Genomic DNA, 12,420 nt, shown 5'->3' with positions numbered 1-12,420 from the left:
TTTTAACAAAGAAAGCTTGGTTGTTTTGCTGTGCAGAATCTTATTTTTATGCAGTCAGATTTCTCAGTCTCTTTTATGGTTTCTGAGTTTTGTATCATTTTTTAGAAAGGATTTACCACTTCGATATTTTTTAATCTTCCATGGTATCTTCTACTACTTTCTTGGTTTCATTTTTTACACTTAGAACTTTGCTCCATTCAGAATTTATTTTGATGTAAGATTTGATATTTAGGGTCTCCTTTCCCCCAGGTGGCTACGTGGTTGCAGCAACATTATTGATTTAATACTCTGTCTTTTCTGCAGTGATTTAAAGGGCCATCCTTACACTAAATCTCCCCATTTGAAGGTATATTTTTATTTCATGAGCATTAATTATCAGTAATCATAGACTCAAACTAAGAGAATCTCACAGAATATAATTTTCAGCACTCTTTCAGGTAGAAGCAGGAAAATATTTAGCACATGGGAAAGAAGGAAGGTGGTCGTGTTTTCTGAGTAGCCCCTAGTTGGTAGGCCAGTGAGTGAGCAAAATTGGGAATTGACACAGTTAAAAGCACAGAGCACCTGATACCCAGTTGTATTCAACCTTGTTTTGTACCTCTCAGGTATAGCCTTAGAGTAGAGAGGGTGGCTTTGCCCGGGGAGTACCCAGCATTTTAGAATGAGGTTTCTTTTTGCTGCCTGATAATATTTCTGAATTACCTATGCCTTGAATCCGTTTGTTCTGGAAAACAATAAAATCTTCCTCATGCGTCAGGTACACACCCCTTGATTACGCTTTGCTCGGTGAGCGCCACGAGGTGATCCAGTTCCTGTTGGAGCACGGCGCCCTGTCCATCGCTGCCATACAAGACATTGCAGCCTTCAAAATCCAAGCTGTCTACAAAGGGTACAAGGTTAGAAAAGCTTTCCGAGACCGGAAGAACCTCCTCATGAAGCATGAACAGTTGAGGAAGGATGCTGCTGCCAAGTAAGTATGGGCTATGGAGGCTGTGTTCTCTGGACTACAGATCGGTGGAAGGGGCGGTGTGGTGAGGTGGCCGGGGGAGGATCTGATTTTCTTTTGATCCCTCTCCAAAAGTCACCTTCCCCGTTCTGCTTGCAACTGCCTTCAGAGGAACAGGCTGCCGTGAAGGGTGAAAGCCTAACCTCCACTTGGTGGCCATTCCTTACAGATTTGTCTCTGATATTCTTTCTGAATGATATTCTTCTTGAACCCAGGGGCATTCTACCTCCGAGCTACAACCCCAACCCTAATTTTTATTTTTGTTATTTTTTATTTTTTTGTGTGGTACTGGGGTAGAACCCAGAGGCTTTCTACCTCCGGGCTATACTCCCAGACCTATTTTATATTTTATTTGGAAACAGGATTTCACTAACATGCTGAGAGCCTCACTAAGTAGCTGTGGCTGGCTTCGAACCTGTGCGATCTTCCTGTCTCTGCCTCCCAAGCGCTGGGATTACAAGTGTGTGCCACCACGCCCAATTTATATGCTTTATTTTTTAAAAAATTGTTTGTGGTATTGGGAGTTGAACCCAGAAGCATTCCACCTTTGAGCTACCCTCAAAACCCTCTCCCAGCCCTTTTCATTTTTTATATGGAAACAGGATCTCGCTAAGTTGCTGAGGGCCTCACTAAGTTGCCGAGGCTGATTTCAAACCTGCAACCCTCCTCTCTCGGCCTCCTAAGTACTGATATTACAGGCTTGCACCACCATGCCCGGCCTCCCATATACTTTGAATAGTATGCCAATAGTGGTTATATTGTATTGTATAGGAAATAGTGCCAAGAAAAAAGTCTATACATGTTCATCATAGATGCAGGTTTTTTCTAAATACTTTTGATCTGTTGTTGGTTTAATGTGGGAATGTAAAACTTGTAGATATGGGGTCCAGTTATAAAGTACTTCATCAAGTAATATTGACTGCTTACTGTACACACAAAGCCATGGCTAGAGCCTGGGGAGAAAATTGTGACTAAAAGAGAGGACACTACTTAAAGGACTTTACATTTTTTCAGCAATGATACAAAGTACCCATTTATGCCTATTACACACCTTGATCATATCATGTAAGTGACTAACTGTACAGTCTGCTTTGGTTTGTCACTTCTTTGATACTTGTCCAAATATTTTAAATATAAGCAGCCCATTGCATTAGCAAATACAGATACAAAAACCTCTGATGATGAAGATGTAGAAAACAGCAGGCAGTTTGGGGTTTTTGGTTTTTTGGTGTTTTTTTTTTTTAAGTCCTGGGATTTATGCAGGCCTCATACATTCTAGGAAGTGCTCCACCACTCAATCTTAAAGATAATTTTTTAAAACCCTTTTAAAATAGAAGCTGTAAGCCGGGCGTGGTGGCGCACGCTTGTAATCCCAGCATTTGGGAGGCTGAGACCTGGAGGATCACGGTTTGCGGACAGCCTCAACTACTTAGTGAGGCCCTCTGCAACTCAGTGAGACCCGGTTTCAAAATAAAGAATAAAAAATAGGGCAGGGGGTGTAGCTCTGAGGTCAAATGCCCCTGGGTTCCATCCTCAGACCCGCAAAAAAAAAAAAAAGCTGTGATTAGTATTTTTTAATTGACAGAATAAAAAAACTGCAGTGTTTTCTACTTTTTATCAGAGTCTTCCTTTTATTGGCTATCATCATTAGCAGTAATTAAGTTTCTGAATAGGTCAATCATCCTAAGAACCAGGCATGATGGTTCACACTTGTAATCCCAGTATTTGGGAGGCTGAGACAGGAGGATCACAGGTTCACGGACAGCCTCAGGTACTTAGTGAGGCCCTCTGCAAATCAGTGAGACCCTGTTTCAAAATAAAGAATAGGTCAACCATTCTGCAGTTGTAGTAGCATAGATCCTGAAATGAAATATTTAGAGGAGAAGCTGATTTAACTTGTTTTTATTTTATTTCTTAAAATTTTAATTTTGCTTTAAGAAACAAAAATCAGATTGCCGCTGCTGCACCATTGACTAAGGCAGTCCAGGCACATCATGTCAACTCAGCACACCTTTGCCATTTAATCGTGTGAGGATGGCAGGGATCACCTCCCTTAAAGTGAGGACGTGAAAGGAACTTATTAAACAAAGTAAAGAGATCTCTAATTCATGATAGGAAATTGGACGAGAGAAAAGTTGTAGTCATATTTTCTAAGGCAGCTGTTTTAGAAACTCCTATTTAAGAAATGTCTACAATCCATTTAAAAGCACTTTATAACTCACACCGCACTACCTAAGTTGTTACCAAAGTGAACATTACTATAATTTACCTGCCAAAGTGCAGAGAGCAATGTTTGATTAAATAAGACCATGTCTATGCTTATCACCCTTCTCTGTGAAGCTTCCTTTTCGCCCAGTCCTCATTTCCCTCTGTAATCTCAGACCTCCTCTTACTCCCTGACTCTGCTTTCTCACATCTTTTATACTTATATACTTGTATAAAATGTATATACTCTCATTGGTGCGTTGTAATTATATATCATGAGATTCAAAGTGATACAAACATGTACATAGCACTAGGTGTGTTTCCTTCTGCATCCTCCCCGCTTCCTGTTTTGTCCCCATACACAACACAGTTTGGACTGTTTCCCTACTCGGTCCTCCTTTTTCCTCTCAACTCCAGCCCTCCTTCCCCTTCCACTAGCCTAAAGGTATCTCTCCTCATTTATCTGAAGTCCCTTTGTTTCCTATTTTCTCTCTAGCTTCCACATATGAGAGAAAACATTTGACCCTTGACTTTCTAAGATCTGGCTGAAATTAGAAAGTCAACTTCTGATCTCACTTAGCATAATAACTAGTTCCATCCATTTTCCTGCAATGGAAAGGCAGTTAATAGTTAAGGCAGAGTAAATTCCACTGTGTCTATATACCACACTTTTGCTATCCATTCATGTATTGATAGACACCTTGGCTGGTTCCATAATTGGGCTACTGTGAATTGTACTTCTCTCAACATAGTTGTACATGCATCATTATGATATTCTAACTAATTCTTTTAGGAAGATACCACGGAGTGATATTGCTGGGTCATCTTGTGGTTCATTCATAGTCTTTTGACGAGCCTCCATGCTGATCTCCATTGTGGTTTTACTAATTTACCATCTACCGACAGTATATAAGAGCTCTTATGTCCTCACATCCTCTCCAGCATTTGTTATTGTTTTTATTCTTGATGATTGCCATTCTAACCGGAGTTAAATGGAATCTCAGGATAGTTTTGATTTGCATTTCCCTAGTTGCTGATGATGTTGAACATTTTTCATACATTTGTTGCCACTTATATTTCTTCTTTTGAGAAGTGCCTATTCAATGCAGTTGTCCATTTTAGGGTTATTTGCTTTTGTCTTTAAGTGTTTTTGAATTCTTTATATATTCCACATATTAGTCCTCTATCAGAGGAGTAGCTGGCAAAGATTTCCTCCCATTCTTAGGCTCTCTTCAGACTCTTGATTGTTTCCTTTGCTGTGCAGAAGCTTTTCAATTTGATGCCATCCCATTCCTTGGTTCTTTGTTTTCTTTCCTGAGCATTGGGTCCTGCTGTGGAAGTCTCTGCAAGTACTCATAAGCTGGGAGAGTTGGTCCCATGTTTTCTTCTAGTAATTGCAAAGTTTCTGTTCTGATTTCTAGGTCTTTCATCTATCTTGTGTTGATTTTTGTACAGGGTAAGAGATAAGGATCTGCCGGGCGTGGTGGTGCATGCTTGTAATCTCAGCATTTGGGAGGCTGAGATAGAGGATCACAGTTCAGAGAGCCTCAGCTACTTAGTGAGGCCCTTTGCAACTCAGAGAGACCTGATTTCAAAATAGAGAATAAAAAACAAGGCTGGGGGTGTAGCTCGGAGGTAGAATGCCCCTGGGTTCCATTCCCAGTACTGCAAAAAAGAGAGAGAGAGAGAGAGAGAGAGAGAGAGAGAGAGAGAGAGAGAGAGAGAGAGATAAGGGTCTATTTTCATTCTTCTGCATATGGATATCCAGTGTTTCCTAATACCATTTGTCAAAAATACTATCTTTTCTACAGCATATGTTTTTGGAACCTTTGTCAAAAATCAACTGGCTATAAGTGTATTTGTCTCTGTGTATTCTATTCCACTGATCTGTGTGTCTTTTCATGCCAATACCATTATTGTCACAATAGCTCTATAGTATAATTTGAAATCAGGTATTATGATGCCTCTAACATGGTTTTTATGGCTCAGAATCTTGTTTTTATTATACCATCTCTATACTAAAGTTAGCTCTGCAGGCTGTTTTTCTGTTCATGCTGTATATTTTTTTTCCATTGAAAATTTGCCCACTCTAGATTTTAAATTAGAGCTGGGCATGGTGACACATGCCTGTAATCCCAGAGACTCAGGAGGCTAAGGCAGAAGGATTGTGAGTTCAAGGCCAGCCTATGCAACAAAGTGAGACCCTGACTCAGAATAAAAAATAAAAATGGTAGAGATGTAGCTTAGAGGTAGAGCCCTTTGAGTTCTCCTAGTGCCGAAAATTTAAATTAGAGCCAAGGATGGTGGCGTGTACCTGTAGTCCCAGCAACCTGGGAGGTTGAGCAGGGAATCACTTGAGGCCAGGGCATTTGAGGCCAGCCTGGACAACAGAGCAAAACCCTGACTTGAGATTTTATTTTTAACTAGTTCATCTCTGCAGACACCCTCTCAATCTGCCTCACATCCTACCTCCTGGAACTCTCGTCCATGTCTTAAGTTGGTTCTCGGGCATTTAGACTTTGCTGTCCTTTTTCTACTTGTCAGCGCTTCAGACCACTGATGTCCCTTGTGTGTCCTGTGGTCACCATCACTGCAGACTCACTGTATGAAGCCTCCACCAGTCTCTCTCTTCTGCCTCTGTTTCCTTGCTATTATTCTGTTACCACGGATTCTGTTAATTCCACCTTTGAATGTCCTTTTATGCCCTTTTGCTTTCATTCTTCTGTTTCACCATATGCTTTAAGTCAGCTCTCTGGAATACCAGCCATGATGAGACCCTCCAGCATTTTACTTCCCTTTAAATTTCCACATCTCATTTTTCTCTACTACCAGCACCCTCCCACACCCTCATATTTGATACCTCTGCTGTTCTGAACATTCTTCAGCTCCCACTTACCATGATCTGAGGGAGACCTGGGCTTCCCTTTGGCCAGAACAAGACTGAGTGCGTCTCTTAGAGTTATATAATCAAGTCAAGCTTTGGTCCCCAGTTCAAACTCTTTCCACAAGAGGTTGCTCTGTCAAGTGACAAGGAACCCTGCACCTCTTGAAACAGCACATTTGATTAATGGGGGCTCCTGCCTAGAAGAAGTTATTGTCTTCCCTTTGTCTCGAAGCTACCCCTTGAAGCCAAAGACAAAAGCCCAAATCATTTTCTATAAACCAGCTTTCATATATTTAAAGAAAATGCCATGACACCCACTCCTACTGACAGAATCCTTTTGACATTATAATCCACCTTTTGCAGCCTGCTCCCCTGGACATCTCCAGTTTGTCAACACTTTAATGCTCACAAAGTCACCTGACCCATGGAATTGTTTCTGTGGATCTACTGCATGCCATCCTCCTTTTCAGAGCTTTGGTTTCTCATTGGTAGGATGAAAAGGAGGTTTTTTACGTCTGGGATGAGCTACAGGCTCCATGAATGCCCTGAGACTGTAAGCAGCATCTTATATGTCAGGAGTATATTCATTTCAGGGGAAAGGATTTATAATTTTTTTAAATCTCATTTCCACAAGTCACAAAAAGATTAAAAAAAAAACACTTGACAATAATTTCTGAGATCCTTCTAAGTCAAGGTCCTAAGACATACAACATTTTCCTATTCCCACGAGAGGAAGTTAAAGACCAAACATTACTATGCCTCATATCCAGGAACAATGAAGATATAGAAGCTGACAGACCCCTAGGTGCCTGCAGCAGCAACTGAAAAGGTTACAGCTGAACCTTTGCTGTCTCATGAGGTCATCAGCTTCCTCTTGCTGGAATGTTCCAGCAGGAGTTGAATTATCATCTCTACGGGATGTTATATAAGGACTTTTTTTTAATTATGTGAAGATCTCTAAGATCTCTTCTGAGTAACAGTTTAGTGAGAGCTGGGTGGCAGGTCCTTGCTCACACTCTGCCCTCTGCCTGGAATGATCTTTCACTTCACTCTGCTCTCATGTTGATATCTTCATTTGGAGCCCTTTTTCCTCTCAGTTTAATTGGTGACGGTCACACAGAGTGCCTCTCATTGCTCTATGTAGATAGCTCTATTTTATCAGTCATCACATCTAGAACTTCCTAACTGTACAGGTGCAGAGGCCTTTTCCTCCCCACTTGATTTTCCATTCCTCAAGATCAGGGACTGTGTGTTATATGTCTTCAAATCTAGAGTATTTGGTATATAGTAAGAATTTAATGAATAAATGTTTGGTGGTCAGGCGTGGTGACACACACCTGTAATCTCAATACTTCAAAGGCCCAGCACAGTGCAGCTTCAGCAACTTACCAAGACCTTGTTTCAAAACAAAAATAAAAAAGGCCTGGGGGTATAGCTCAGAGATCAAATGCCCCTGGGATCAATCCCTAGTACCACAAAATGAATGAGTGAATGAATGAATGAATGAAGTGTTTAGTAACCTCCCGACAATGCATCTTACATAAGTCATTCATCACTCCAGACCCTAGTTTACCCATCTTTGATTGAAGGGTTGGACATGACACTCTCTTGGACCTCTTCCCATTTGATTACTGTGAATCTAAGCAAGTGTACCACTTTACCTTGTTTGTCCTACTCAAGGAAGCAAACATGCTTATGTATCACTTACCCTCACAATGCACTCTGGCATTTATATATTTGTGCATTTGGTTTTGGTTTTTTAATTCTCTGCCTATTGATCATGAACAAATTACCATTTGCAATTGATGGCAGTTCCTGTCATAAACACAAGAGCAAAGAGGCTCGTACCCATAATGCACTTGAACATGAGACCATGATTCTCTTAACCTCTTAGACCTGAGCTGACTCAGAGAATATTGGGAAAAGCAAGTATTCAATTCGGACTATTGAGATTTTGTTACTTGTGCCAACCAGAAGATTGTTTTCATGCAAACTGTATTATTTTTCATTATATTCGTGAATTCAAGGCCTAGTTATATATTCTGGTGATCATATTATTTCTCATGATTCACCTTAGTTCTACCAAAATGAAGAATCAGCCCCTGTGAGCTTCCTCCTCCAGAAGGCAGAGCCCCCTGCTTGCCCCACACTCTCACTGTTCTAAAATCCGTTTCTGTCATGCAGCTGCTTTGGGTGGAGACCCAGAAAGGTCTGCAGTGACAAAGTTTGCCCAGGGGCTGACTTCTTGGAATTAAGGAGGGCCCTTTGATTTCCTAAAAGAAAGACATGACCTCTCAGATAGCAAAGTGTAATTTATCACCTTGGAGCCCCTCTTAAAGACACTGAGATCCATGCAGATGCAAACCCAGACGACCCCACACGTGTGTCTGTCTGAAGGGCTAGTATCGCCCTCCCAGAGCAGCTCGTTCATCGGCTCTTTAGAGCCGCGCTCCCCCTCTCTCTGCTGGGAGCTAAGCGATCAGGTTAATCAGCAGCACTCTAGCCGCCCGGTGTTTCTACCTTCTTCTGAAAAGCAGCCTTCTTGGAGACAGACCACATGAGTGGCACCTGCGAGTGTCCCTGTGAATCCCAGGCCCTGAGGGCGACAGCTGTCCAGCTGTGGGTGGACCGCAGTGCAGCACACACAGATATCAGCAGCTGGCAGAGACGTAGCAGAGTCACACAAAGCCCCAGAGCCGTGCAGCAGGGAGCTTGCCCCATCTGGCCTTGTTCCCTGCCAGAGACTACTCAGAGGGAAACTGTTAGGTACGCAAGCCCGGACTCCAGGTCAGGGCCTTCCCCAGGCTGGAAGGAAGCTAGATCTTCAGGAGAATTTAATAGGATCAAAAGGCTTTAAGTCATAGTGCAAAAATGAGTAAGCAAATCATAGTGCAACCCAGACAGCTGTCGTCTGGGTCTTCCCTGTCCCTTGAGCTCCAAATAAGCTTTGCTTCACATTGCGTTGTCCGTGAGCCCTGAGCTCTACCACTGCTGAGGGGCTCTTGCTTCTACATCAGGTGGCTTATGAAAAGCCTTATGAGCATGCATGGCAGACCTTACAAAAAGCTTTTGTTTACTGCTGGGATTATATCCAGGTGCATTCTATGTTCAAGCTACATCCCCAGCCCTTTATATTTTTTGTCTTGAAATAAGGTTTTGCTCGGTTGCTAAGGGTCTCACTAAAGTTGCTGAGGCTGATCCTGAACCTGAGATCCTCCTGTCTCAGCCTCCCAAGTACTGGGCTTACAGGGCTGCACCACCATGCCCAGCCGGCCAAGAATCGCATTCCTTATCCCTCACTAGAGAGTTAACAGTTCACATTAGGCTCTCCTGTTCTCTAAAAAGACTTGCTACTCAATACTTGGTCAGAGGACCAGCCGTGCCTTTCACCTGGGTGCTTGTGGGAAATGCAAAAGCCAAGTCCATCCCCAGGTTTGCTAAATCAAAATCTAAGACCTCAGGCGATTGGGCCCACTAAAACATGAAGAGCAAGGGCTGGACAATTTCTTTCCTATGGCGCGGAAGGATTCCTTTGCCACGACCTTTCTCCACCCCTTCTCTCATCATCTCTCACTCCTCCCGTGGCCCCCTCCTCCCTCCCTCTCAGGAGCTTCCAACAACTTTGTCTCATGTGACAAATTTGATATATGAATGTATCACTTTGAATCTCACTATGATTTATAATTACAATATACCAATAAAATCATTCTTTTAAAAATTGTCTCATACCTAGATGTGGTGGCGCATGCTTGTAATCCCAGCATTTGGAGGCTGAGACCAGAGGATCACGGTTCGTGGATAGCCTCAGCTACTTAGGCCCTCCGCAACTTAGACTCTGTTTAAAAATAAAGAATAAAGGCCGGGCGTGGTGGCGCACGCTTGTAATCCCCGCGCTTGGGAGGCAGAAACAGGAGGATCGCGCAGGTTCGAAGCCAGTCGCACGCGCTGGCTTAGGAGACTCTGTTTCCAAATAAAAATGTAAAAATAGGTCTGGGAGTGTAGCCCAGAGGTAGAAGGGCTTCCAGGAACCCCAGTACCACCAAAAAATAAAAATAAAAATAAAGAATAAAAAACAGGGATGGGGGTGTAGCTCGGAGGTCGAATACCCCTGGGTTCCATTCTCAGACCCACACACACACAAAAAAAAAATTGTCTCATGCACAGACAGCAGCCCTGTTCTCTGGAAGCTCAAAGCTGGTCACCACCTGAGGCCTAAAAGTCTCCCCTTCTACCAGCCCTCAGTCTTGTCCCCATACTTACTAGAGTGTTTATTCCAACAATATCTCCTATAGGAGGGCCTTTGATCCCAGCCAGGTTTCAGGAAAAAACAACCTCTCTATCTCATTAAAAAATCCCAGTTCAGTGTGGTGGTGCATGCCTGTATCCCAGTTCTTAGAAAGCTGTCAAAAGAAGGTCACAGGTTTGAGGATAGCAAAGACTCTCAGCAACCCAGTAAAACCCTATTTCAAAACAAAAATAAAAAGTGCTGGGGTATAGCTTGGAGATAGAATGCCCCTGGGTTTAATCCCAAGAAACACACACTCACACACACACACATTCCCAAATTTCATAACCACAGCTGGATTTCAAATAAACTCCTAAGTCAAGTCAGGATTTTGATCTATCATAGAAATGTTAGACCTGGAGAAACTGGGTCTAACAGGAGAATGGTCCACGCAAGGTCATTTGGTGGTTATTGGCAGAGACAAGACTAGAAAAGTTATTTCTCTACCCAGCACAGGGTTCTTCCCCACACCCCAGCCACTCTACACTGAACAGAACCTATAAGTGTGACCAGATTCTTTCCCTAAGCAGTAACTGAACCATCTGGGAAGCAGAGAAAACTGGGTGCCTCCTGGGTGTCTAAAGCACTTAATCAGCTGGGGGTGGTGATGGTGGTACACATCTGTAATCCCTGTACTTGAATGCTGAGACAGGAGGATCACAGGTTCCAGGACAGTCTCAGCAAGTAGTGAGACTCTTACCAACCTAGTGAGATCCTGTTTCCAAATAAGAAATAAAATCAGGCTGAGGGTGTAGCTCAGAGGTAGAATACCTCTGGGTTCAATCTCTCTCTCTCTCTCTCTCTCTCTCTCTCTCTCTCTCTCTCTCTCTTACTCTCTCTCTCATAGATAGAGCAGTACAGATTTGGTTTTTCCCTTCTTTGCCCAAACCCCTCCTCCAGTCTGAACTCTTCACTCCCACTCCTAGCACCTTCTACACATCTCCCAAGATCAATAGCTGACACCTTCTTGATTCCCCTAAACAAATTTATTGCTACCTCTTCTGTGCAGGCAACTGCTATAACATTTCTTCCATGACAGGTTAGGTCTCTGTTTTCTTAGCTTTCTTAGCTGTCCCCTCTAGGGAAGCAGAAGGTTCCTCAAAGGACCTAAACTCTATAGACCTCATCCAACAGCGCAGAGACTCAGAAATCGTCGGTTTTATTTCCTTCTGTCTTGCCCATGGCGCTCTCCCGATACGTGGCACTGGTCAACACCTCGCCCTGGCTCAGCCCCTTGACCTAAAGCTCCCCCTTCCCGGCCTGCGCTGCCTTGAGCCCGTCTGCTTCATCCTGCTACTCGTTTCTAGGCCTGATCTCTCCTGCCTAGGTCTAGAAAGGGTTGCAGCTTCGCCACCAGTTACTTGTGTGTGACTATTTGAACATCATTCCACCTTCTGGGCTTGTCTGCAAAGGGAATGGGGGTCTGATTCCTTAGCTAGAGCCCTCCGTGGTGAAGTGCTTTATTAATTTATTAATTTATTTAATTCTTTATTAATTAACCAGCTGTGAGGTGCTTCGCAAGTGATTTCACATAATCATTAAGCCCAGGGTCTTTTTCCAATAAATAGAGTGGCTTTGAGTTATCCCTGTGATTGATGTCCTCTGTTGCATTCTCCTGTGGTTTCTGGAACAGGAAGAAAGAGGTGGAGTTTTAGGTAGTGCCAGGGATCTTGCGCATGCGTGAGTCATTTTCCCCGCCCCCCAGGCCTCTCACTGTAAAGTAGTCTGGTTATCTACCACGTGGGCCCACTGTGCGAAGCTGATCTATAAGATTCCTTTTAGCTGCGGCCCCCTTTGAGCCATAGGGCGTGGTGTAGAAAGAACAGGTTTCTGAAGAAAAGACTGCGCCCAGGAAACCCTTCCTGGCTGGGCTAACTCCTCAGAAAACCTCAGTCCCATTCAGAGATGTGTGAGCAGAAGTTTTTTTTTTTTTTTTTTTTTTTGATTTTTGCAGGTCTAGGGCTGGAACCCAGGGGCATTCTACCTCCGAGCTACACCCCCAGCCCTATTTTTTATTCTTTATTTTGAAACAGTGTCTCA

General features: G+C 43.1%; 1 protein-coding gene across 1 annotated transcript in view; it reads left to right on the top strand.

The window, feature by feature from the left end:
- INVS (inversin) overlaps nucleotides 1-12,420 on the top strand; it is a gene marked incomplete at its 3' end in the record, with an annotated part of 146,942 nt that overhangs the window by 116,776 nt on the left and 17,746 nt on the right. Inside the window, exon 11 of the mRNA XM_080709373.1 lies at nucleotides 758-970. Within this exon, the coding sequence (XP_080565499.1) occupies nucleotides 758-970 (213 nt within the window). The remainder of the gene's footprint in view (nucleotides 1-757; nucleotides 971-12,420) is intronic.

Source organism: Muscardinus avellanarius (assembly GCF_963383645.1).
Source record: "Muscardinus avellanarius genome assembly, chromosome: 13".
Lineage (NCBI taxonomy): Eukaryota > Metazoa > Chordata > Mammalia > Rodentia > Gliridae > Muscardinus > Muscardinus avellanarius.
This window is presented reverse-complemented; position numbering and strand designations above follow the sequence as displayed.